Genomic DNA, 27,238 nt, shown 5'->3' with positions numbered 1-27,238 from the left:
GGTGTACCTGGGTCAAAGGTCAGACTGTTGTGTGTCAGGCGGTTGTCAGTGGATCTAACTTACAGAGGGGAAAAAAGTATTCGACAAATCAGCATTTTTATCAGTAAGGGGATTTCTAAGTGTGCTACTGAGACAAAATTTCCACCAGATGTAGCCATCAAGCCAACTATTGAATTCATACAAAGAAATCAGAACATTTAAGTATACAAGTTGAGTCATAATAAATAAAATGAAATGACACAGGGAATAACTATTGAACACACTTTAATTAATACTTTGTAGAAAAGCCTTTTGTAGAGAAGTCGGGTGATTACAGCTTCTAGACGCCTCTTGTACGGAGAGACCAGTCATCTGCATTGCTCAGGAGTGATTCTGGCCCATTTTTCCATACAACTGGTCTTAAAATCTTGAAGGTTCCTTGGGCCTCTTTTATGAACTTTGATCTTTACTTCTCTCCATAGATTTTCTATGGGATTAAGGTCAGGTGATTGACTGGGCCATTTAAGCAACTTGACTTTCTTTCTTTCAAACCACTTCATTGTTTCCTTGGCCTTGTGTTTGGGATCAGTGTCTTGCTGAAATGTCCACCCTCTTTTCATTTTCAGCTTTCTGGTAGATAGCAGGAGATTTTTATCCAGAATGTCCCATAACATTTCTCCATTCATCCTGCCTTCAATAATATGAAGTCTGCCAGTACCCCTTGTTGAAAAGCAGCCCCAAACCATGATTCTTCCACCCCCAAACTTAACTGTTGCTATGGGGTTCTTGGGGTGGCGGGCAGTTCCATTTCTGCTCCAAACATGGTGTGTAGAATGACTGCCAAAAAGTTCAATTTTGCTTTCATCTGACCATACTATAGTCTACCAATAATCCACAGGCTTCTCCAAATGCTCTTTCGCAAACTTTAACCAAGTCTCAACATGCTTTTTTTTGTTCAGCAATGGAGTCTTGCGTGCTGAGTGTGCATGGATGCCATGTTCAGTGCATTGCTTACCTGCTCATGCGAGGTCTTCCTGAAGTTCTGCCTGAGTGGTTCTTGGCTCTTGGAGAACTCTCCTGATTATTCTTCAGACTCCTCGGACAGGGATCTTGCGTGGAACACCTGATTGTGGCCAGTTTATGGTGAAGTGATGCTCTTTCCATTTCCGGATAATGGCCCCCACAGTGCTCACAGGAACATTCAGCATTTTGCAAATGCACCTATAACCATTTTCATCAAAATGCTTTTCAACGATAAGATTTCAAAGATCTTGAAGAGTTCTATGTTTTTACCCATCATGAAGTCTTTCCTGTGTACCTCCTGGGTAATGAGAAGCCTTTATTGTCCATCAATTAGGACTAAAGCAGCTCATATCAATTAGTATTGATAGGGGGCAGGGTTTCTCTGTCAATACTAAAGATTTTATGTGATCTCCTGGCTATCTTTGCCATTTTGCACCTTGTTCTCTTCATGTGTTTAATACTTACTTCCTGTGTCATTTCACTTTATTTATTATGACTCAACTTGTATCCTTAAATGTTCTGATGTCTTTGTATGAATTTAATATTTGGCTTGATGGCTACATCTGGTGGAAATTTTGTCAATAGCCCACTTAGAAATCACAGACTGGTTTCTGCCTCTAATCTGTACATACATTTAACAAAAATAAACAAATGTTTTTATTAGAAAAAGAATACTGTAGATATCATTTTGTTTGTATGTGCCCTGTCAAGAACAGAAAGATTTTATGTTTGCTTGTTTTTTGAAACGCGTTTCTCTTGTGTGTGCACTATTGAGGGCACTTAAACGTACCCGCGCACACAAACAGTGGACGAATTCCAAATTCCAACTTTGTTGTTTTTCAGTGCTCTGTTTGCCAAATGTATTTTAATGGACTACAGTGTGAGAGACAGTAGCACAACTCTCTCTATAGTCTACACATCAGAGTTCTGATGTTTGAATGCTGTAGGGATGATCATGAGCTGGACCAGACACATTCAACCACACTTGCGTCTGCGCTTAGTTACAGAAAGGTGCTTACTTTAGCGCCTTTTTGCGGTTAAAATAACTTGAATGTTAACATTTGCAAGCCTTTAAAACACATGCAAATGATAAACCTTTCCTGATTAAATTTGCGTATCAATCCACGAATCGAATTACATACAAGCCGCAAGTGCATTTTCAACACGCAGTCCACACAAACACTTGAAAATGTGCACACAGCCTACTGTTATAGCCAAATTTCCCAATACATATTTACGAGAAGTATCAGTAATGATAATGGTCACATTTCTAATAAGAAAAAATCATAATATGCAACCAAGGCCAAATTATGACAAACAGGAAAGAATAACGTTAAATTATTGCATTAGTAATCGTTATAGAGTAAAACTGACTATAAAGACATGACTTTCTTACCTTATGGTTTCTGACGTTGTGGTTGTCCTGTCGATTGTGCACAATTGATAAAATAAGCACAACTTTCACACACTTGCTAATTGAAACAAAAATGTAAGAGGCAAACAGCAGCTGCTTTAGTTTTATTAATGAAAGCCTAAAGATCGTGCTGAACACTGTCTGCTTGCGCTAGAAGTCATGTACAATGGAAAAACATTGTGCTTGATACATCACATAGATCAATAGGCGGACAAATGGCAGTCTTTTGCTGCCTTTTGAACACATCCGACCACATGCATGTTTACACCACAAAAGCAATGCTGTCAAATGTGTTTTCAACAATATCTGAATGTGGTCAAAAATGGATTAGCTCAAAATGCTAGCGGTAGGTGCGTGACGTGCGTCCGACAGAGTTATGGCATGCATGGGGATGAAAAAGGCATGTATGGACTTATCTAACTCTGGGGGGTACGGTGAATAAGCTAAATTCCCAAAAACGGGGCGTGTTCCCTTAACATTTTCCGTATTTTATTATTTTGAGCATATATTTTCTGATACTTAATTCCAGTTTAGTGTGTGCTCATTTCCCCTTTATGACATGTTGTTTCTCTTCACCTAAATAATCCCACCCCATTTCTACATAAATAAACTAAGACTCATTTTCACTGTCACAGATAGGTTTGCTTGTCTTTCTCATGCATCATCCTTATCTATGTTTTACAAGTTACAAGTTATGGAACAAAACATCTTAATCAGCTTGTGTATCATCTGTGGTAAGTTTTTTTTATCTTATCCAATCTTTTATTACCTTCTTGACCAATTCTCTATTTAAGATTTGTGTAATAAGTAAGTAATACATGAATAAAGTAAGCAAGTCATTAAACAAGGTAATAGATTTTAGCTTTAAAAATATTAATTTTTATAATCTACATTTTTACATTTTAAAACTTTTGAAATGTATTGCAACTGTCATGTGTTAAATGTAGTAACTTTATAATATTATAATGGAGAAAATCTCAGATATTTATTTATTGTTATTACAGGTATTTATAAAATTTGACTTTCATATTATTAAAACTAAATTTAATCATGCTGTCTGTCAGGAACAGGGGTGGATGAACCCAAGCACAGGCGATGACTTTATTTAAACAAAAACAAAACAAGAACATACGTGGGTGCAAAACAAACAGGAAAAACGAAATACAGACAGAAAACACTAAACTGAACTAGACTTGATATTTGTACACTTGACTAAATTTACACAGGGACAATACAAACATACGTGCACAGGACTAAGAACAAAAGGGCATTTAATAAGAAAAACTAAACAAGATCAAAAAGGGAAAACAGGTGAGGGAAATGAATAACGAATAATGAATAACCCTCTGGGGTCTGACCATTTTGGGAGACTGGCAGAGGTTCTGACATGCTCTTACATTTGGTCTTTTTTCAGTTGCTTTAAACATATTAGTGGTTAATATCACATAACACTGTAATTATCACAAACTGTGCTAAAATAATATTTGAGTAACATGTGTGTACATGTTTGTATTTTTAAAGGAATATTCCATTTTCTTAAAAGAAAAATCCAGATAATTTACTCACCACCATGTCATCCAAAATGCTGATGTCTTTCTTTGTTCAGTCAAAATTATGTTTTTTGAGGAAAACATTGCAGGATTTTTCTAATTTTAATGGACTTTAATGGAGCCCAACATTTAATACTTAACTCAACACTTAACAGTTTTTTTCAACTGAGTTTCAAAGGACTATAAACGATTCCAAACGAGGCATAAGGGTCTTATCTAGCAAAACGATTGTCATTTTTGACAAGAAAAATAAAAAATATGCACTTTTAAACCACAACTTCTCGTCGCTAAGCCAAGCCAAACCATTGGTCTTTTACACCTTTATCGATCTTCAAAACATCGGAGCCTTCCTGCATTATAAGTTTGTCCTTGCTAGCTGAAATAAAGTTTTACCTCAGCTTAACGTGATACAGTCAGAAAACCCGGAGTGGATCCGGTGCGTAGTGATTACAGAACGCTTACAGTGGAGAGAGGAACGTGATTTGGCTCCACTACAGGTTTTGATCACATCCCAGAGACGAAAGATCTTTGATTATGTGCCCAGATATGCTAAAGCCCATATTTAAACGAACTAACGCGAACGCAGATTGAATTTCAATCAGAATAGGACACCTGATAGTCTGAAAAAATAATACCTAATTTGGAAAAAATAATACCTCTGAGACCACATTTAACACTTTTAATGGCCTTAAATTTGACAATTTTTATTTATCACTTTTTAATACTTTTTAAAACCCCGCGGACACCCTGATTTAAAGAAGAACATTTTCTGAAAGCCAATAAACTTTTGTGAAAATCATGAAAAATCCTGGCGCTGGCTGCCAACTTTTTTTTAATGCTGGCGGGGAAAGAGTTAAAGCACATTGTGAGATGTCACCAATTATATTCCATTACAAAAATTTACCATAGTTTTACTACAGTTAGCACAAAAAAAACATGATTACTGTAGGAAAACCATGGTAACCACAAAAATAAACAAAAATTATCAGGACTTGGCTTAGCGAAATGATGAAGATTGGCAAGCCTTCAGTTCGTGGGCTAAGAAAATCAAACAGCCAGGTAACTCGCGTGTCTTTGCACAGTATGACTAACGTTAGGGGTCCTGTATTTTGGGGGTAAATGATTTTTCACGTACGTGATCATCCACGTCACATTTTTAATTCTATGCTGATCTAGACAGTGGCTGATACAACGGGTTTGTTAAACTCGTGGGTAAACTTCATGTGGCGCCACAAGAACCAAGAGGTAGATGACATCCAAATCCCGTCAGAGATTGACGAGGAATCATAAGAGGAGACTGCTTCCGAAATGCTCTCGCGGGACTTTGATGTCATCCACCTGTCGGTTCTTGCAGTTGCATTTGCGTGTGGACACAAAAACGTAACATTTGTACATATATTTAAGCACCGCAGTTTAAAAAGTCTTTTTAAGCCATTCAAAACACAAACAACAGTGCTAAATGCATCCGCTGTTTCTGTGTCAGAGGAGCACGCAAGCTGCGCATTCATTTCTCATTGAGCTTGTGTTGTGAGTATTTTTGCCGCTTTATTGGCCTTAAATAACACATATGCCTCAAAAATCCCGTCTTTGCAAATATCCTCATATAAACACGACCATTTAGGTCTTAGGAGAAAGTAAACAGCAGAAACATTGCGCATAAAATAGCACATCAGCGCTGCCTCTATTGTAACATAATATTTTGTTCATAAAGGTTCAGTCATTCAATTTAAAACTGTCACTATGGTTACAGACATCCTGTGCGAATTGTACACGAGTTTGACTCGAGTTACTCGTTCAGGGTTTATATTCATACATAACGTTACTGTATTAGGGCTGTGACTGTAAGCTGTTGTGTGAACAGAACAGACCCTGGATTATTCATTTATGTGTACTGAATAATATGATATGAAAAAGTTGTATTTGTTCAAATTAGTAAATGCATTATATAACAAACAAACAATGAAAAATATAGAGTATATAAGCATTCATTAATTCTTGTTTATGTCATTGCAGTAATTGACGGTAGTTCATGGTGCATTCACTAATGTTAACAGTTTCAACTTTGATTAAAAAAATTATCAGTAAATGCTAAAATAAATACATTTACAATTAATAAATAATTAATAAAAGGTTCATTAAAGGTGGTGATATTCATGTTTTCTTTTTATATAGCGAGTTATTTAGCTGTTTCGCCTTATCTGAAATGCCCTGCAAACTACAGCTACCTACTGTATATGCCACAGGAGACTTCAATATGGAATTTATGGCAAAAAAATCTCCCCTTAAAATGCTATTGGTCTCGCCTACATAAAGTGTTAGTTAAAGGAATATGACTTGGCCTGAAAAACATTTCAGTCAGAAGAATTATTTTCACTTTAATCCATGTCTATTCTTTTTTTGTATGTTATATATGTCAAAATCTGTGTAAATAATAGAAAGGTCGCTGATTAACACTTGCAATTCAGTGTCGTGATGGTTTTAAAAAATATTCTGAAGGTAGTAAAAAGGTATTAAAAAGTAGTAAATTTAACTTAAGGATTGCTGTATATACCCTGTTAAATATATAAACATACAATATATCAAATAAAAGAACTGGTTCTCTTTTTATCACCTCTCAAATATGGGTAGGTTTTTTCCAAAACACCAAATTTTGAGCAAAAACCTGAGATAATTCCATTTTTTTCTATGAAGGACTTTTGATAGAGATCAGATTCAGAGCGATCCTCAAAAACATGAGTTATTTTTCTTTCACGTGAGGTGTTACTTCCGTGTTTTATAAGGTGCCTGTGTACACAATACTGATTCATGTCCTAAGGAGCCAAGAAACTGATTGAGAGACAAATAGTCTCTGTGTTTCCAGTTAATAATTTCTCATTTCTGAACACTTCAGTTTTTCAGTCAGTGATGGCTTTCAACATTGATCCTATTACGTGGAGAGATTTCCCTGATCCCTCAAAGAGCCAAAATACTGCTTTTGGCTACAAGATAATACAAAGCAAATCAAGGTAAGAACAATAAACTAAAGAAAACTGTATTGTTTGTTTTGAACCTTTCTGTAAGTCCTGTATTTAAACTCATCATGAAATAAGACAAATACATGTACAACTATGGGAATTATGCTTATTAAACAAGATTCTTAAAGTTTCACCATGAAATGTTTTTAAACAGCATTAAAGTTTATATCTACTCTGGGCTGTTATTGTTGGTTTTTCTTTATTATTTTGTCCATGTCATTAATTTCAAAAACATTTTAAATCAAATTACTTTATAATAAAGAAATAAATATCTTGGTACAGCTATATAGTTTCTCGGCGTAACTACAATTTCAGACATTTACAAATAAGCTCCAGTTACTTATCTTGATGGATAGACTTAAAGGACGACTTCAGACAATTTAAATTTGAATATATTATTAAATTGGGTCACCTATGTAGTAGAAGTGTGAAGTTATTTTAGAAATTGGTGCCTTCTAGGCCGAGAAAAGCCAGAAATAGTGTTTTTTGGCTTATGTGGATGAAAAACACCAAGGGCCCTATTTTAACGATCTGAAACTGAAACGCAAGTGCGAAGCGCAACGCGCAAGTGAGTTTGTGGGCGGATCTTGGGCGCTGTTGCTATTTTCCCGGCGTGAGAAATAACTCTTGCGCCGGGCGCAAATCAATAAGGGGTTGGTCTGAAGTAGGTTCATTATTCATAGGTGTGGCTTGGGCGTAACGTCAAATAAACCAATCAGAACGCTATCCAACATTCCCTTTAAACGCAAGGGTGCAAGTTCCATGGCGGGTTGCTATTATTATGATGGATTTACCAGGCGCAAACCAGGAACGGTTCACAGCCGAGGAGACCGACGTTCTTGTAAGAGCACTCAAAGACAGAGAAGTTGTTTTGTATGGGGATAGGAGAAACCCGCCCAAATCAGCGTAGGTTAAACAGGCGTGAGAGGAAATAGCCACAGTCTCATCAGCTGGCATCCCCATCTTTGCGCAAGGCGCTACAATGATGTCAGGAGACGGGGGAATCCCAAGCTTGCCAGCATAAATCGGGCACGCCGTGTAACGGGAGGTGGATCTGCCTCTACACAGGACCTGACGCCAGCAGAGGACATCGCTGCGTCCACCCTCACCGCTGAAAGGGTTTGGGGGCTTTGAAATCGGACCCAAGAAACGCAAGCAAGGTCCAACCCCAAAGTACTCTTACAAATCAAGTTCATATACATTAAGGTTTCTTATGAAAACATTTTAATTATTATTTACATAAAATAAACGTAATACAGCCACACAACAAACTTATGAAAATATTTTAATTGTTATTTGCATGAGATTTTTTTAACGCAGCCACACAATAAATAAAAACTATCACCACAATGCTCACCACTATGATTCCCCTTATCTCGTGTATTAATATTTTTAAGTGTAACAGTTTATGATTTGCAAAAATAACTGTTGCATCTGTGTAGATTAGATGCAAAGTGTATGCGCGTTGTGCACGCTATACATTATGGTCAAGCATGCGCCCTTAAAATAGCATAATGAACAACGCGCCACTGACTTTAAATTTTTTTTTCTGGTCAGTGGCGCAATTGCTTTTTGAAACTGCAAAATAGCATCAGGGATGGTTTGCGCCGGAACACGCCTCTTTTTTTGCGCTGAACCGCCCAGGGAGCGCAAGTTCATTCCCTAGTTTGCCGACGTGCGTCTGTGACAGGAAAAACCAGCTGTGCGCCGGTGCAAAATATGAAATGATACATGCGTCACTGACAAAGTCAATTGCGCTGGGTGCAAGATAGAGCCCCAAGTCCCAGAATGCATTGCTTCGCTGCTCTAGGAGGCCACTCCCTAGTCACGCCTACTGGTTCGAGACGGCAGGAGGGAGGGAGATTCAACTAGACTAAATACAACTTTTACAGACACGTCTGCGACGATTTAGTTGATATATTATTATAAATACTACCTTTTCCACATCGAAATGATGCTAAGTTGCGTTGTACCGGGATGTTCAACCAAAACCGGGAAAAGTACAAGCAGTAAGTTTTCATCGTTTGCTGCGGTGTAAACAATGGCTGCGGGCTATCAACCACGCAAATTGTCGAGAAGACAACGGTGCGGTAAAATAAAAAAAACAGAGGGTTTGCAGTCTCCATTTCAAGCATGAAGACATCGAACCCAATGTACTCGGAATGAAGCGAAACACGCGAAAGGACACTGCAATTCCGTTCATGTTTACCTTCACAGACACGTCGAACAGCCGGAGCCATCTGGTATCAAACGCATTCGTCTACGTTTGAGGTAAGACTCTTGCTAATACTCGTTTCTGATCACACAGTAGCCTTTACATAGTGATACAGTTGTTAGCAAAGTAACGATAGATAGATAATGACACATAAGTTGGGTGTTCTCAAAATAAAACAACTGTTAGCTACCGAGCTACTTCTGGAGTTGCGTAAGCACGAAAGCCTGTTACTTTAAAGTTATTCGATGGTTGAGATAACTGCAGATACATTTGCCAGATGTACATGATTAATTAAATAATATTTGTGCATGCTACACGTAAATAACATTGCATTTTTTCTGTAAAACTGTAAAATATAGTAATATGCAATTTATCATTGCATATTACTGTATTGCATATCATTTTTATAGCTTTAGTTACTTTGCATATTCATATTCAGACTTTATTGATCCGGTGGTGAAATTCAAAAACTACCTGCAAAGTCAAACTTCTGCTGTTATTTTGGTGAAAGTAATGCAAAAGTATTGTTCTGCATTTACTCACAGGTTTCCAGAAGAAGATGCAGAAGAAGGGGAATAAAAGAACAATGAAATCCTCCTTGCATGGACCAGGTCAGTGTTTGTTTGTAATGTGGGAGACTTTACATTGGTTTGCAAGGTTCAAAGTTACTAATTGTATTATCTTTTATAGGTCTGTCCTAAATCATATGTGGTTTTCCTGTGCAACCAGTAAGGTGGACGTTGAGGTAAGACATTTGATTCTAATTTGATTCATTTTTAGGAAAAAAGATTTTTCTAGACTTATTGATAATAATCATATTTTCATGCAGGTACTGAAATTCCCGTGGAAATCCATTCTACACCATCTGTGTAATGAGCATGAGTGTACAGATGATGACGGAGGACATCCTGTGGCATTTCAAGACCTGTCATCGCTGGTCCTTGATAAAAGGCTTCTGAGAGACATGGAAAAGATGGCCCTGTTCGAACATACTGGTGAGAAGTTGCGCTTGTACACTTCATTGTTTTTCCAAATCCTAATGATCATGTTTTAATTTGTTATATCCCTTCTTTCTTTCTCTTTATATAATTGCACACAGGGCCCCTGGAAGTCTTTCAGAGCGCACTTTTGAAATACCTCCCCAATGAAGGTTCCTGCACTACAATGGTACCACACTGCCCATAGCTGTACATATCTTATCTATATGGTTCTTGCTGAATATGAATATTTATTGTGTTTTTCTTATAATATATATTCTGTTTATACACTGCATAAATCAATATTATTTATAATACTATCAGGTTACTGCTACTACATCGCACATACATACATGCTTCATATTACATATCCATATTTATTCTGCTCTTACAAGGTAACAGCTAATAAACTGAAACATTTATATTTTGTTTATATTACTCTAACCACCTTCTGTAAACAAACAGTATACTACTGTCTACACTGCACTATATTTTTGCAGTTCTGGTTGGACACAAATTTTGTACTTGTACTCTGCATAATGACAGTAAAGTTGAATCTAATCTAATTTTATACCCTTTACAGGAGAAGCACGGTTCAACCAAATGTTCTGCAAGAGATCCAAGCAGTGGGTCTTGAAGAAAAGCTTCATACCACACAGTTTGTAGACGAACTCATCCAGAAGGCCATTGACAAAAGACTCAATCCAAACATTGTGTTCAACGTGCCAACCTCCCCACTGCCACCCAACATTGCACCAGTGCCTAAACCATCAAAGGAGGCTGCCACGACTTCTTTCAAAAGTCACTTCTGAGACTGACACTTTATAATAATAATAATAATAATAACAATCACCTCTTCCCTGAGTCCTATTGCTGTGTCTAATCCGATTCTGCCACCACTCTTATATTTATATTATTATATACTGTGTGTATATACACACATAATTATTATTATGTTTTGCTTTGTTTTTATTTTGTGCAGGACATTTTTAGATGTAAATTATGTCCTTGTTTATTTTAATGTGTTCTTTCCACTGGTGGCACAATATTTTTCCTTTTTGAATAATAAAAAATACATTTCTTCATCTAACCCTGTCTTTTGTACACCAAAGTTATACATTATAGACTTGTAGAGGCCGAATGATTACTGTTACTGTGATTTAGCTGTCATTACTTACTTTACAAAATCATTTAGGTTAAAAATAAAGCCAAATATTATGTGTGTTACACAATTAAGACCTAAACTTTAAAAAACGAATGCTTTCCTCAAATTGCAGTCACTGTTTCTTTATAAACTCTAATGTAGCAACAATAAGGACTATAACACGAACCACAACAAATGTGAATTTTAACTTTTTATTAAAAAACATAAACAACTCCCACTCATGGCTGATCTGGAGCTTCATCCGTTTCTTTATAGCCGCTATAATGTCCGTGAGGAGCTGGATATCTACGTCTGATGTCCTGAACAACACAGGCAGGTAAAACAAGTCGATGTCCTTTCCCCAGTCTTTCGCCTTGCAAAACCCATTCCATGAAATGACGAGGATGTAAGGAAAAACAGTAAGCACGACGTTAGCAATGCAAGCTATTTTCACATACAATAGGCTAACATAGGTGTAAATATAACAACCATAGCTCAGCTGACGGACGTGAAAAACAAAATACTCACTTTATACCCATGCCTCCGTTTCTCTCTGCGGGCTTCAAGAAGAAAATGCCATCGCTGAAATTCACGACAGCAATATGATTCTCTTTCGGTGTCCATAGGCGCACAGCGAGAGCACGTAAACCACCAGACCGGCCCCACCTCGGCTACAGCAGCCGCGGTGGCAGCCTCTTGTTCCTCGTTCATCCGTAACTGATCCTTGTTGTATTGCGGCTCGTACAGGTACCACAACCACAATCAGATTCGGGCAACAGGTCATCAAAATCCACTTCTGCCATCCGTTTTCAAAACTACACTCTGCCGTCGTGGTTTGTTTACTCGGCTTTCTCCACAAAGCAAGACCCAGGCTAGCTTAGCTTAGCGAAGATTAAAGATGGCTGACTCTCGTTTTGGTTCGGGCTTTTCCGAATGGACTCGCAGTCTAACCCCTATGGGCGGGGAGAAAACATGTGGAAGTAGCTCCTAATACTGGCTGTAGTCTTTGCCTCTGGCCAAAAACTCCTCCAATGACGCAAAAATCGTCATTTTGCGTCATCGGAGGACTTTTTTGCACAACCAGAATACAGATATCTCTCATCTCACGGGGACATGAGGGAGGGAAACACGTTCATTCAGAAATACTGCCAGGTTTCTACTGATACAAAGCTGAATGCTAAATTGGTGAAGTATTCCTTTAAAGGAATATTCCATTTTCTTAAAAGAAAAATCCAGATAATTTACTCACCACCATGTCATCCAAAATGTTGATGTCTTTCTTTGTTCAGTCCAGAAGAAATTATGTTTTTTGAGGAAAACATTGCAGAATTTTTCTCATTTTAATGGACTTTAATAGAGCCCGACATTTAATACTTAACTCAACACTTAACAGTTTTTTTCATCGGAGTTTCAAAGGTATATAAACGATCCCAAACGAGGCATAAGGGTCTTATCTAGCAATACAATTGTCATTTGTGACAAGAAAAATAAAAAATATGTACTTTTAAACCACAACTTTTCGTCTAGGTCAAGTCCAGCGCAACCTAATGTAAATGCGTAGGGACGTAGGGAGGTCACGTGTTACATATATAAAACGCACATTTGCGGACCATTTTAAACAATAAACTGACACAAAGACATTAATTAGTATCATTCCACATACAACAACGTAGGAACGGTCCTCTTTCAAGACGCTTGTAAACACAGGGGCGGAGTTTCGCGTTCGTCCTCTGTGACCTCTTGACGTCATGACGTATTGCGTGGGGTCAGCTGAGCATCACGACCTGGTCTACATGACGAGAAGTTGTGGAATAAAAGTGTATATTTTTTATTTTTCTTGTCAAAAATGACAATCGTTTCACTAGATAAGACCCTTATGCCTCGTTTGGGATCATTTATAGTCCTTTGAAACTCCGTTGAAAAAAAAACGTTAAGTGTTGAGTTAAGTATTAAATGTTGGGCTCTATTAAAGTCCATTAAAATGAGAAAAATCCTGCAATGTTTTCCTCAAAAAACATAATTTCTTCTCGACTGAACAAAGAAAGACATCAACATTTTGGATGACATGGTGGTGAGTAAATTATCTGGATTTTTCTTTTAAGAAAATGGACTATTCCTCTAAAAAAATATTCATTTTCATGAGGAATTGTGAGACCTCATGCTTGTCAAGCATTTTTTGGTTAATAATTGTAAAATGATGTAAAGCCTACAGCACACTGGAACACCACATCAGAACCGCTCTGATCAGAAATCCTTGTGGCGATCCTTGTGTGAGGAAATCCAAAGGGCAAATGTGCATGCACACTGTAGCTTGTTACTTGGCACAAAATGATACCAAATCAGAGAGTTAGCTTATAAAAAGTGGAAACTATTATGCAGGGTTTACACCAGACACGTCAAGCGTGAGTGATTTACAAGTTAAGTCAATGCAAAGACGAAGAATTATTGCTTTTATTGTTTTACTGTGTACTTATTTTACTGTAAAGCACTTTGGTAGGACACTTGCTATTTTAAATTAGCTGTATAAATAAAGCTGACATTGACATATGGGCTCGACATGAAAACCAGGTAGTTGACTATATCGGGATATGCAACTGAAGGAAGAATCGCCGGGTCGACACGGATCCACGAAGAGGGAGCAAACTCGTAGGGATCGGCACCGCCTATAAATTGGAATTTCTCGAAATATCGTACATTTTCTTGTGGTCCAAGTCCTTTCCTATATGCCTTTGCATCTTGGATGCGTTTTCTGTTGTTTAGACATGTCTACATTCACTTAAAGTATCCAAAGTGCACAATACTCCATTGTACTCCGTTCAGTTCTTTACACCGAGTGCCTCCACAATGGCCGCGCATCCGTCTGGGGTTACCGCCCAGAACGTGACGTCGGTTAAAACCCTCTATAGGGGAAAACACAAACACATTTGTTTAGTGGTTTTGGAATAAGTTTAATTGATTAATATTAAAATAGCCTTGGTAGAACTGCAAGGCAAAAGTCATAATAGGCTACTTTATTTGCACTTAATTGGAAATGATATATTTGAAAAATACAATGAATTGCAAGGCTCCAGAGAACAAAGCACTTTTGCAGACTTATGTAGGCTACTGAGGATTTAACTATATTATTTTAATATAGTCAGTCATGAACTAAAGTGAGCCAATCTAAGGCATAAACTCCAGGGCTGAAAATGAGTTCCACTCCGGCCCTGACACTGCAGATTAAATAAATACAAAAAGTCCTTTATTTCAACTGCCATAAAGATGCTTAAAGATAGAAGGTTGGTTATCATGTTATCCTGAATTGTCTCTTGTTGTAATTGTGGGGAGTTGGGGTTGTATGTGTAACTGTTTTTTTTTTATTGCCTATGTATGAGCTGTGTATGTCTGTGATGCAGTGATTGTGAAGCCCAAGACAAATTTCCCCTTGGGGACAATAGAGTACAACACAATACAAATAACACCATTGTTACAGTAAAACATGGAGGTGGTAATATCCTGTTATGAGAGTGTTTCTCTGCCACAGGAACTGGAGCACTTGTCATAATATAATGAATGTACGAGGCAAAATACTGTCAAATTCTTGAGGAAATTCTGCTGCTCTCATCAGAGCAGATGATGCACTCCACATAGTTATCATAATGTATTATTATAAATGCAGGCATTGAAAATGTGAATTACCCTTCAGATGTTTGTGCTTACACATCATTTTTCTTATTTCTCATAGTCTGCTTGTGAGCGATCCATTCATTCAAGTCACTGAAAATGAAAGAGGGCGGATTTATAGCTGTCCGGTCAGAAAAGACATTGTGTCACACCACTGTTCACCACTTGTCATTGAGGGTATTTAGGTTTTATTTGCTTTAAAGTTATAAGTAAAAACTTATTTTAAGATTAAAATATTGTTTTATGTGTTAACATAGTTCCCTCTGAAGCAGTCAACATGTCTCTTGGACTTTCCATGACTCAAGATCCATACTCTTCAAAATTGGCAGTAAGTTTAGGCACAGAACACAACATCTTAAAGGCTGTGTTTCATGCTGACTATTTAAACACATTATTGTTTCCTCATTGGGATATCAAGAAAAATATTATTTGTGTGAAAAAATAGGCCTAGTCTATATTGTTTTTATAATAAACACATTATTAGTGTCACGATCCTGGCAGCTTTCATGGATTTTTGTGTCTTGTTTATTGTGACAGGATCGTGGCATTGCTACTTCTCTGTTATGATGTCTTGTGGGGAGCTATATTGACCTTAGTTGTGTGTGCTATGTGTTTCCCAGTTTTGAGTGCGTCCCCGCCCCCGTGTTATCTAATTAATGATTTATTATTAGTTACTCCTCTTACCTGTTTACCTTGATTAGTTTCCCTATTTAATGTCCTGGTGTTTTCAGTCTTGTGCTCGTTCATTGTCTTCAATGTGTTTGGTTATGTTGGTCATGTAAAGTTTTGTCTTGTTTGCTCCTTCGAGGGCTTTCTGTTATTTATTAGAACTCATTTTTGTTGAGAGCTGGCTGCGTTCTGTCTTTGAAAATCATGACAATTAGTCTTTTATCTGTGAAATGAAGCTTAAAAAGAACATTATGTCATCATTTACTCACCTTGATGATGTTCAAAATTAATATTACACTGTAAGTCGCTTTGGATAAAAGCAGCTGCCAAATACCAAAAAATAAATGTTTTAAATTTGTGGAACTTGAAGATTAGAAATGTCTGTCATGTCATTCTAAAATTCTCCTTCCACTTATATTGTCTTCCCTTGTTCAGGACAGTGTTATCCCACCACACCTTGCTTCTTTCTGTCAGGATCCTGTCAGAATCTTGTCATGTTTAGAATCTAGTCTCTAGTGGCAGGGTTCTGACAGTACCATGTTATGTGTGGGGACACGTGGCTTTGGATGCGTGTTTCCAGTCACGTGTTTTCAGTGTCTTGTCTCTTTTACCCCGTTCCCTTGTCATCTTCGTCTATTGGTTTCACCTGTTGTCCTCATCATTTGCTCCCTATTTAAAGTCCTCGTTTTCATTGTTCTGTGCTCGTTCATCTGATGTTACCAGTCTGTTATCTGTGTCAAGATCTGTCATTGTTTGAATAATCTTGTGAGTACCCTGTTTAGTAGTGATGGCGAAGTGAAGCTTTCTTGAAGCAGTGAAGCTTTCAACCCAATTGTATCGGAAAAAGGTTCATTACTCGAAGCTTTTCAAATCAGAGCTCAATGAGGACCTCTGCTGGTGAAAGTGCTGTTTCACAACATGTTCCACAACCAAACAACGTATTAATTTAATTATAAAAGCAAAACTTAATGGATTGACAAATTAAGGATAGATTCATAAATAAATGTAACACTATATTAAATACATGACCAAAGCATGTTCCATTTCATGCGAATGGTACTTCAAACAAAAATAACAAATTAAGGATAGACCTTGTCTCAAAAGTATAAAGTGTGAACCAATTAAAAAATATATCATGGTATTAAGTGGTGCAGAAAAGGCTTTTTACTACTAATATATTCTATATATATCTCATAAACTCACTATACAGTAATCGATTCCGTGTAATGCAATACTCCAATACAACCCATGAGGGCGCGCCGCGCATCGCACAATTCTAAACCTTTGAATCAGATAACGAAGCAGTCACGTGGGTGTGTGTGAAACGAAGCTTCGGACGTCATTGGTCACGTGATTTTGCCAGAACGAATCAAGCTTCGATACAAAGCTTCAATGAAAATCGGTTCGTTTTTTTGACACACGCTTCGGAGCTTCGGTGTCACTGGTAACATCACTACTGTTTAGTGTAGTTAACTGTTACCTGTACTTTCATCCACAGATGCCTTGTTATGGGCTCAGGAAAGGGGCATTTTTACTGCTTGATAAATATAACCAGCATGGCCCCCAAAGCAATAATATTAAGTGTGCCTTTAAAACATATAAAATAATCAATGGTATGAGGACTGCTTGTGTACAAAAGCCTCAGTTGTCTTTCAGTCGAAAATAATTCTGATCAATCAAAGTGTTCAACATATGTGATGTCACCGTGGGAGGAGGAGCTAATTCGCTGATCGGGAAGAGAGACTAAAGGTGCGTTCGACATCGGCTGTGGCTGGATGTAACTGATCGGCGAGATTAGCCGCGTGCAGGTGGGGAGGAGCTGAAAAGGGAGACGTGAAGTCGGATGCGCTGTGGTTCCCGTAGTTTGCTGCATTTACGTGAGACATGGCTGATCACGTGGCGTTTGCTTGCTTTATCACAGTAAACATGATTTGTAAGATGTAAACTACATAAAAAGTGAATTATACTGTTTTGAATGTCCGTGTATGAGCATGAGTGGAACTGAAGAGGCTTACAGCATCTGTTTTCACAAGAATAAAGTTCAACATAAGCATATATTATTTAACTACCAATGTTGTGGGGTCTACGTTTTTTTTATCCATTTTATTTTGATGAAGATGACCCAATATAACATCGCGACTACATGAAAAGAGCTTTAACTGTTATAAAAATACAGATTTGTGAGCATTTGTGGAACTGAGGGCGTGAAAATACACATGAAACACACGTGATTGTTGTCATGTGGTGAATCCGACCAACAGCTGTGTCATCATTACAGCTCGTGCAGCTCCTCTTCGCGAACTGCGCTGGCTAACTCAGGCGGCTGATTTTGAATCGCTCTCGCGGTACTTAAAAACCACATGACACAGTCACGTTCCTGCAGCGCCAGCTTAAGTCGGACAAAGTTACTAACCAGAATGCACTGCTTCAAGTCAGCCGCCGATCGGTCTGCGCAGCGCCGCATGAAGTCGAAACCCACCTTATGTGCACATGAGATGATTAAGAGATCAGCAGCTGTATTCAGTTTAGTTAAGTTTCGCTTTGAAGAGTAATTTGAGTTATACTGGGTTACAGTGTGCGTACATATGCAGTAAGTTGTGATTGCTTATATATATATATATATATATATATTATACTTTGAATCGATACGTGATCGTTTGTTACTTTATGCGCATCTGTTTGTTCTACCTGCTTGATTCAGTGTATTTAACGATATTGCTGAGATGTATTTTTGTAAGATATTCATTCAGACATATATATTGTACAATATGTTATTATTGCAATTTAGTATGATGTGTGCATGTTATACAATGATTCTTATTTGCACGTTGCAATCATTAGTATATGTCCAGACTTGTTAAGATGACTTCATGCTGTATTCACAGATTAATGTCGCCCTCTTGTGGACATGCAACCATAAACACCCATGCTTTAGTAATGTTTCTATTACATTTATATTGTGTGTTATTTAGTGTTAATGTTTATTATGCAAAATTTGTATATTTATATCACTAAGTTTATTCTTTAATTCTTTTCAGAGACCACACATACAAACATATGTATAACCTAACAGTCTTCAGTAAATCAAACATCAATCAAACCCATTGAGTGCTTCTCTTCAATTAAGAACCATCGCATCATCTCATTCAGTTCTGACAGACTGCCTACTGTGTTGCACATTTAACATTGCAACGAACCCCTCCATTTCAGCTAGTAATGCACATGTTAAAACAACCACTCAGTCTTTACATTTAAGTGAATTGCATACTATGTTTGGTTTTATCTGTCAAAATGGTTTCATTCTGATTGAAACAAAACATGAAGCTAATGTTGCAGAAAGTATTTGATGATCAGTTATTTAAAAAAATTTGTCCTTCTCAGATTTGTGGTACAACCATTCCAAAAAATTGTGAAAATGTTACCACCTACAATGGCATGTGCTTTATTTTTGAAAGCAGCATGACTGTACCAAACATTGAACAGACTGTACGAAGTCCTTTGAAAGGTAAATGTGCTGATTGCCAAAGGGATATGTTGTTTATTGTTTTCTGATCAGTCAAGTCAAAGTTGTTTTCTTTATTATTTGCATAACACTTTTGCTTCTCTCCATTTTACAGCCTGCCCAGGTCAGATTGATATAGCCTTTTTACTGGATGGCTCTGGTAGTGTTGGGTTTAGTAATTTTAAAACCATGAAAGGATTTGTGGCAAACATGATTAAGCGTTTTATTGAGTGGGATGCACAGGTCAGAAAAGTCTTTATTGTCAGTTCAATTTTTATTCTGTTAAAATTTCCATTTGTAAATGTCTGCGTTAAAGAACACAAAAGGAAACTTCATTTAATTTGGTTTGTAGTTTGCCATTGCACAGTACTCCAAAGATTTTGAGATTCACTACAACTTTAATGAACTCAACACTCAAGACAGTATGTGGGAAAGAAAGGTGTTAAATATAGATTACCAACTAGGAGGTGCTACTTACACTGCAAGGGCTATCAAAACAGTTGTGTAAGTATATATACTTATGGCAAGTGTATGAACAAAACAATGACAAAAAATCTTTATTGTTCTATGTGTTGTTGTATTGTGTTTATTCTTATTATTAATAGTGATATATTTTCACTTTTTCTACAAAAAATACTGTTCCTAAACTCATATTCTTTATCCCTTTGTGATCAAAATATTTTTTAATGCTTCATATTATAATATAAACTAATTATCCTTTTCTTTTTCTATCTTTTACCTTTTCTTCATATGGACAGGAGAGATTTATTTACAGAAACTGCAGGAGCAAGACCATCAGCAGTTAAACTCTTAGTTGTTATTACTGATGGACAGTCACATGACAGATCTGAACTGCCAAATGCATCTTTAGAAGCACAGAGAAAGAACATCGTACGCATTGCGATTGGGGTAGGAGTTTTTCTACCATTCATTTTTCTTATAAATTTCACTTTAGGGCTTCAGATATTTTAGAATTTCCGGTTCAGTTTTTCCAATGAAGTTATTTTCGTGCATTGTTAAAAATAACTTACTGGCTGCATGGTTACTATTTTGATTGTATTGTGATGTATTTACAGTACACACAGCACTGTGTACTGTGCTTTTACAGCATTTTATTTTATTACACTATATTGTACTGTATTTATGTAAATACATTTCATACATTATTAAATTTACATTATAAATTATATAATTATAAATGTTATTAATATTGTATTTCAATAATATTATAAATAAAACATAACATATAGTCAGTATCATATATACAAATATATCCAGTAGACAGCAATTGCTAGATTTTAAATATATAAACATACAATATATCAAATGAAAGAACAAACCCCTTTTTCATGCGTTTCATGCTATCTTCATTTGTTCTATTTTATCAACTGTCAAATATGGGTAGTTTATTCAAAATTAAAAAGTTTTGAGCAAAAAGCTGAGATAATTGCATTTTTGTATAGGACTTTTGTTAGAGATCGGGGTGTATCCCAGAAAGCAGGGTTAATTTACCATCAGATTAACCCCGAACTTGCTTACTCTGGGAATGTCGGTTCCAAAACACAGTTTAAGAGTTAGTTCAGTCAACCCGCTAAAAGTAAGACTGTTCAGACTGAATTCACATTGCAAAACATTTACGTAACCTAAACACAGAGCAATATGCTTAGTTATCTTGGTCTGAGCAAACATCGAACCTGGTCCTAATAGTAAAGAAATTACCCAAATCTATAGCGCTGCAACAACTTGCTAACGTAAATTGAAAAATAATGATAATTAATTTAAAATAGATCAACTTATGTGCTTTTTCATTAGATAACTGCGGTCATTCAGAAGAATCGTGGAAATCAAAATGCCAGCCGAAAAAATGATTTGATTTAAATTTGATTGACAGACACGTTAACACTCTGGGGTCGGCTGCGGCGCGGGCGCCGCAAACTCTTTATTTTTCGATCACTCCCCAAAGAGACTTAGATAACTCTGCTGATTTTTGACATACAGATATGATTTATACATCATTTAAAACGTTAAATTGTCTGGTTTTTTTCTGTCCACTCCCAAAAAAAACAGCATGTTGTGCTTTTCGCAAAATTAAGAAAATAAACATGATGCGCGTTTTGTTCTCTCTCCCTCAGTGAAGTCCTTTCAGAAACACGTCAGAAAAATGAACTCTAACTTAACGATTATTTGTCATATAAACAAAAGATAAATGTCTACATAATGCTTGGAATGTCTGCTTTTGGAAGATGTAAGTGAAATATTGAAAACAAATATTGTAATTCGTTGTTAACTGTATTAGAAGAGAGAGATGTACCGTCTTTCTTCTGTTGCTTCATTATCTATACTGAGCCACGCACCGCTCCATTGAAGAAAAGAGCAGAGATCATCCATATTCATTAGTCAACCCCACAGTCAATGGACATTCAGTCTCTGCAGCCATTACTGCTGTGTTGAGTTTTAATCCGAGTGCTGGAAACATGACATATACTTGTTTACTCATGACTGTAACTAAAGTTATCTCCAGACGCGAGTGTGACTCGATCGACGTCCAAACGCACACACAAACACACAATGCCTCATATTTGAAGCGCTTTGTGGTATCATTATAAAAGATGCGATTGCACACATCACATACTTGTTTACTCGCGCCTAAATCTCCAGACAGACGCGAGTGTGTGTGCTTCGTCAGTGTGACGGGATCGATGTCCGACATATAAATCCTTATTACTTGCGGATGTGTGTCAGTATCTCCAGACGCGAGTGTTTTCTTTGTCTTCCGTCAAACAGCTGAGGCGACGGGAACGCACATACACAAACACGCGAGTCAGGAAACTCGACGCGCTTTTTGGTATTCTTATAAAATACGCGATTGCAAACAGTACAATCCTTATTTAGTTGCGTCTAAGCGCATATCTCCCCACAGCAAGTTTATTAAACACAGGATCACTCGCATGTGCACACATTCACTGCTTTCATGATCAACATGTGAGGTAATGGCGGCGGCTGTAAACAAACATTGATAAGTTTATCACGCGTGTCCCTGGTTGTGTTTCTACTATAATGATTACAAAAACACAAATAGGAGTCCAGACAACGATAGGCAGTTGTTCTTTTGAGCTTTTTACTGCACAAAAGTAAACCTCTCGCTGGCCAACCAAACACAAACCCTGTGTTCACTTTATGATGGCCAAACAGTACCTTTACCATGATTAGGCTACTATGGTTTTTAAAAGGTAACTTATACTTGTGATATTAATAGAAAATATTTCTATATATATATATATATATATATATATATATATATATATATATATATATATATATATATATATATATATATATATATATATATATATATATATATATATATATATAATGTGTGTGTGTGTGTGTGTGTGTGTGTGTGTGTGTGTGTGTGTGTTTGTGTGTTTGTGTGTGTGTTTACATTATATTGAAAAGTAAACCTTATCATGGTTTTACTACATAGAAGTTACAACCCCAAAACAGAAAAAGTTGGGACACTTTAGAAATTGTGAGTAAAAAAGGAATGGAATAATTTACAAATCTCATAAACTTATATTTTATTCACAGTAGAATAAAAAAAGTTGGGACAGGCAGCAATAAAAGGACAGAAAAATTAAATGTACATATAAGGAACAGCTGGAAAAGGGCCAATGTTTAGGAATAGGAATGTTGGCCCATTCTTGTCTAATACAGACTTCTAGTTGCTTAACTGTCTTAGGTCTTCTTTGTCGCATCTTCCTCTTTATGATGCACCAAATGTTTTCTGTGGGTGAAAGATCTGGACTGCAGGGTGGCCATTTCAGTACTCAGATCCTTCTTCTACGCAGTCTTGATGTTGTAATTGATGCAGTATGTGGTCTGGCATTGTCATGTTGGAAAATGCAAGGTCTTCCCTGAAAGAGACGACGTCTGAATGGGATCATATGTATCTAGAACTTGGATAAACCTTTCAGCATTGATGATGCCTTTCCAGATGTGTAAGCTGCCCATGCCACACGCATTCATGCAACCCCAAACCATCAGAGATGCAGGCTTCTGAAAAGAGCGCTAATAACAACTTGGGTTGTCATTGTCCTCTTTAGTCCGGATGAAATGGCATCCCAGTTTTTCAAAAAGAACTTCAAATTTTGATTCGTTGGACCACAGAACAGTTTTCCACTTTGCCAAAGTCCATTTTAAATGAGCATTGCCCAGGGAAAATGCCTGTGCTTCTGGATCATGTTTAGATATGGCTTCTTTTTTGACCTATAGAGTTTTAGCTGGCAACAGCGAATGACACGGTGGATTGTGTTGACTGACAATGTTTTCTGGAAGTATTCCTGAGCCCATGTTGTGATTTCCATTACAGTAGCATTCCTGTATGTGATGCAGTGCTGTCTTAGGGCCCGAAGATCACAGGCATCAAGTATGGTTTTCCAGCCTTGACCCTTACTCACAGAGATTGTTCAAGATTCTCTGAATCTTTGAATGATATTATGCACTGTAGATGATGATAACTTCAATCTCATTGGAATTTTTCTCTGAGAAACTCAGAAAACTATTGTTCGCTGCAGCATTGGGGGAATTGGTGATTCTCTGCCCATCTTGACCTCTGAGAGACACTGGCACTCTGAGAGGCTCTTTTTATACCCAATCATGTTGCCAATTGACCTAATAAGTTGCAAATTGGTCTTTCAACTGTTCCTTATATGTACATTTAAATTTTCTGGCCTCTTATTGCTACCTGTCTCAACTTTATTTGGAATGTGTAGCTCTCATGAAATCCAAAATGAGCCAATATTTGGCATGACATTTCAAAATATCTTACTTTCAACATTTGATATGTTATCTATATTCTACTGTGAATAAAATATAAGTTTATGAGATTTGTAAATTATTCCATTCCTTTTTTACTCACAATTTCTACAGTGTCCCAACTTTTTCTGTTTTGGGGTTGTACATTCCTGTTGAACATCCCCACAAGGCTTGTTATGTGGCTCATTATTCAACTCTTTTGTCTCTCAGCTGTCAATCACTGATTATTCAGGAGCTTTCCCGCCTCCACGCATACAGCCTTTCCCAAGCAAAAGTGTCTTAGAAATTGTAAATCAATGTATTGCTTTATGTGATTGAGTAGGCCATATGATTTTCACATCATTTTGAAGAAAAAACTCTAGACTACTAGATCCTATTTTGAAAAGTCTTGGGAAAACATGTTTAGAATGAGTTTTGTGGTGTTATATCAGTGACTTAAAAATTTTGCTTTTTCAAAAACCACGCATAAACATTTTTCTCTCAAAAATACAAACATGTACATACATGTTGATTATATGATATTGTAGCCCAGTTTGTGATGAACACAGTGTTATGAGACTTTTGCCATTAATATGTTGTCAAGCAACTGAAAAAAGCACAAATGTCAGTGCATGTCAAAACTTCCCCAGGGCCCTAAAAACCCCTTAGACCCCAGAGGGTTAAAGGGTGGGGGCACACTGGGGGGCCAGTGACATTTCAGGAAGGGCAAATGTGACCAGTCACGGAAAGTAGGGACACAAGTCGGATCTGGGCATTTTGAGTTATTCACAGATTCTGAAAGTGCAGTTTCTAAGCTTTCCAACGATTTGTAACACATGAAAATCTGATAAGATTTGGAGAAGTTGTGGCCATTTGAATATAGGAACTCAGAAATACTCAAACCGAGAAAATCGAGACGAAAGGGACTCTGCTTTTCAGCTGGGGGAGACAATAGGGCTCATTTACATCTCATTTAGCTAAGCCATGCCCCCTGTAAAACCCTTTTTGAGATGTTCTAGCATCATATGTAGTATTTTATGACCAAATGACAACACGCAAAAATAAACATGACTCTTTTACCTTTGTGGGGATCACAAGTCGAATCCAGTCTGTTTCAGATTATCCAATGACCATATTTGTCCACAAATGCGTATAATCCGTGAAATATAGATTGTTTACATCAGATTTCGCATGAATGTCTGGTAATACAATATAATATATAATCTGAAGACTATTTAAATCGTAACATGTAAGGGTATATGAGCTTACACTCCGTTAAACACATGAACCCGTCTTCAAAGTTTGTATTTAAAATAGGGAAGTAGTATAATAGATCATCCAAACAGCGCCATCGAAAACGTGACATCCTTTAGAGAGGTTACCAATGGCTCGCTCGTTCCTCCATCAGCCAATGACTTCATGGAAAATATTGATAGACAAAACATGTAGCCAATTATATGAAGAATACAACGATATCTGTGTAACTTCTGTGTGTTTGGACTCATGCTGCGCTGCAAGAACTGACATACAGATGATGTCAAAGTACCGCGAGAGCGAGTCGAAATTAAACTACTCCGTAAGATTTCTTGAAGAGCTCTCGCGGTACTTTGACGTCTTCCGACTGCGGCGCCGCATAAAGTCAGTGACGCGGCTGACGTACGATGCGGCTGACTGTTATTTGTTCCGCCCCAGCTTCTTTTATTTTTCTTTTGTTTTGTGCGCCCGAGCTTTACAGTCTGGGGAGACGCAGGCTATAAGTTTGAAAAAAAAAAAAAAACTTAGCAAACATATCTGAGGAACAGGGCAGCGCGTCACTACAGTCACGTGACTTCACGCTCGAGCCGGAAGAGAAGACGATGCTGAATAAAGTCGTAATTCTGCTATTTTTGGACCAAACTGTATTTTCGATACATCAACACAATCTTACTGACCCACTGATGTCACATGGACTACTTTGATGATGTTTTTATTAACTTTCTGGACATGGAAACCATACATAGATTTTCAATGAAGGGGATAGAAAGCTCTCGGACTAAATCTAACGATAAAACATCTTAAACTGTGTTCCGAAGATGAACAGAGGTCTTCCGAGTTTAGAACGACATAAGGGTGAGTCATTACTTACATTATTTTCATTTTTGGGCGAACTATCCTTATTTAGTAGTCACGCTGTTCGCTTTGGGGGCGGAGGCGAAAACACAAGCTTATACAGTATGTAAATATACACACAGACAATGACGCCCCCCGCTGCACGCTAGAATCTCCGGAAAAACAAGCCTATTTTAACCGCAAAATGTACGCTTTTAAATATACAAAAACTGCTATCTCAAACATGGAGAGGCTTCTTCGTGATCTCAACTAACAGATTCTGCAATAAAACGAAAATCACAAATTTCGAAAAAAAAACTTTGTTTCTCATTTTCTCGAAACTTGTGCTGCCGACTTGAGTCCCTGGTTTCCGTGACGGGTCACAAATGCCCCCATGCCATTTGAAATAACAGACAGTTATGATTTACCTGTTCTCTTCAAGTCCTCATGTGAAAGAAAATGGCAGTAAAATCCCTGACAGTATAGGAGCCGTGGCTTGATTTACACCACTTGAGAGTGAAATCTCATAACACCCTTGTTTTGCATTGACACTGTCTTGACACAACTGACACGATGGCAGTGTTATTTTATTGCCATATAGTGTAAGAACAGCATTAACACTGTGTATTTAACACCATCCCTGAAAATTTAACACTGGTGATTTTGCTGTGCAGCCCTACTGTCCACATATGCGCCTGCCTAATTTGCAAAAAATTCAACCAAAGTCGATTGTTTTAAATACAATTTATCAAGGTAAACCCCCCCCTGCTGGATAAAACCCAGCATAGACCAGCATCATTTCCATACTGGTTTGGTCACCAGCTTACCAACACCAAAACACAATATATGCTGGTCTTGCTGGTTTTTCCATTATGGTCTACTCTGAAGGCTGACTTGTTAGCACCAGGAGAATTGACTGCCATTCATAACAAACTGTCCTGATTGATGTGAATCACTGCATTTATAGTGCAATTTAATGCTTAAAAAAATTCTTGTTGTATGCTAGGTTGGCAGTGCTTTCAATAATTCGTATGCAAAACAGGAGTTGAATACAATTGCTGCTGATCCAAATTCTGGTGTGTTTAGAGTGACAGACTTTAATGCATTAAATTCCATTCGTAAAAGCCTGGAAGATTATATTATTGAAGGTACGTCAGCACCTCAGGAGACAAAAATAAAACAAATATCTGTGAAAGTTTATGTCAG

At 37.3% G+C, this 27,238-nt stretch overlaps 1 protein-coding gene and 1 long non-coding RNA gene across 2 annotated transcripts in view; both read left to right on the top strand.

Annotated features, from left to right (window-relative positions):
- Positions 1 to 2,991: 2,991 nt before the first annotated feature.
- The window catches only part of LOC135767162 (integrin alpha-M-like), a 37,590-nt gene continuing 13,343 nt past the window's right edge, over positions 2,992 to 27,238 (top strand). The window contains exons 1-9 of the mRNA XM_065276816.1: positions 2,992 to 3,150; positions 6,857 to 6,971; positions 15,041 to 15,156; positions 15,237 to 15,307; positions 19,030 to 19,153; positions 19,266 to 19,393; positions 19,503 to 19,654; positions 19,909 to 20,059; positions 27,039 to 27,180. Coding sequence (XP_065132888.1) covers positions 3,090 to 3,150; positions 6,857 to 6,971; positions 15,041 to 15,156; positions 15,237 to 15,307; positions 19,030 to 19,153; positions 19,266 to 19,393; positions 19,503 to 19,654; positions 19,909 to 20,059; positions 27,039 to 27,180 — 1,060 coding nt within the window. The 5' untranslated portion in view covers positions 2,992 to 3,089. The remainder of the gene's footprint in view (positions 3,151 to 6,856; positions 6,972 to 15,040; positions 15,157 to 15,236; positions 15,308 to 19,029; positions 19,154 to 19,265; positions 19,394 to 19,502; positions 19,655 to 19,908; positions 20,060 to 27,038; positions 27,181 to 27,238) is intronic.
- Positions 17,111 to 19,023, top strand: LOC141282308 (uncharacterized). Its single transcript, XR_012336867.1, has 3 exons — positions 17,111 to 17,525; positions 18,534 to 18,582; positions 18,687 to 19,023. It is a non-coding gene; the product is annotated as an uncharacterized lncRNA (long non-coding RNA).

Source organism: Paramisgurnus dabryanus, chromosome 6 (genome assembly GCF_030506205.2).
Source record: "Paramisgurnus dabryanus chromosome 6, PD_genome_1.1, whole genome shotgun sequence".
In the NCBI taxonomy this organism is placed as follows: domain Eukaryota; kingdom Metazoa; phylum Chordata; class Actinopteri; order Cypriniformes; family Cobitidae; genus Paramisgurnus; species Paramisgurnus dabryanus.
This window is presented reverse-complemented; position numbering and strand designations above follow the sequence as displayed.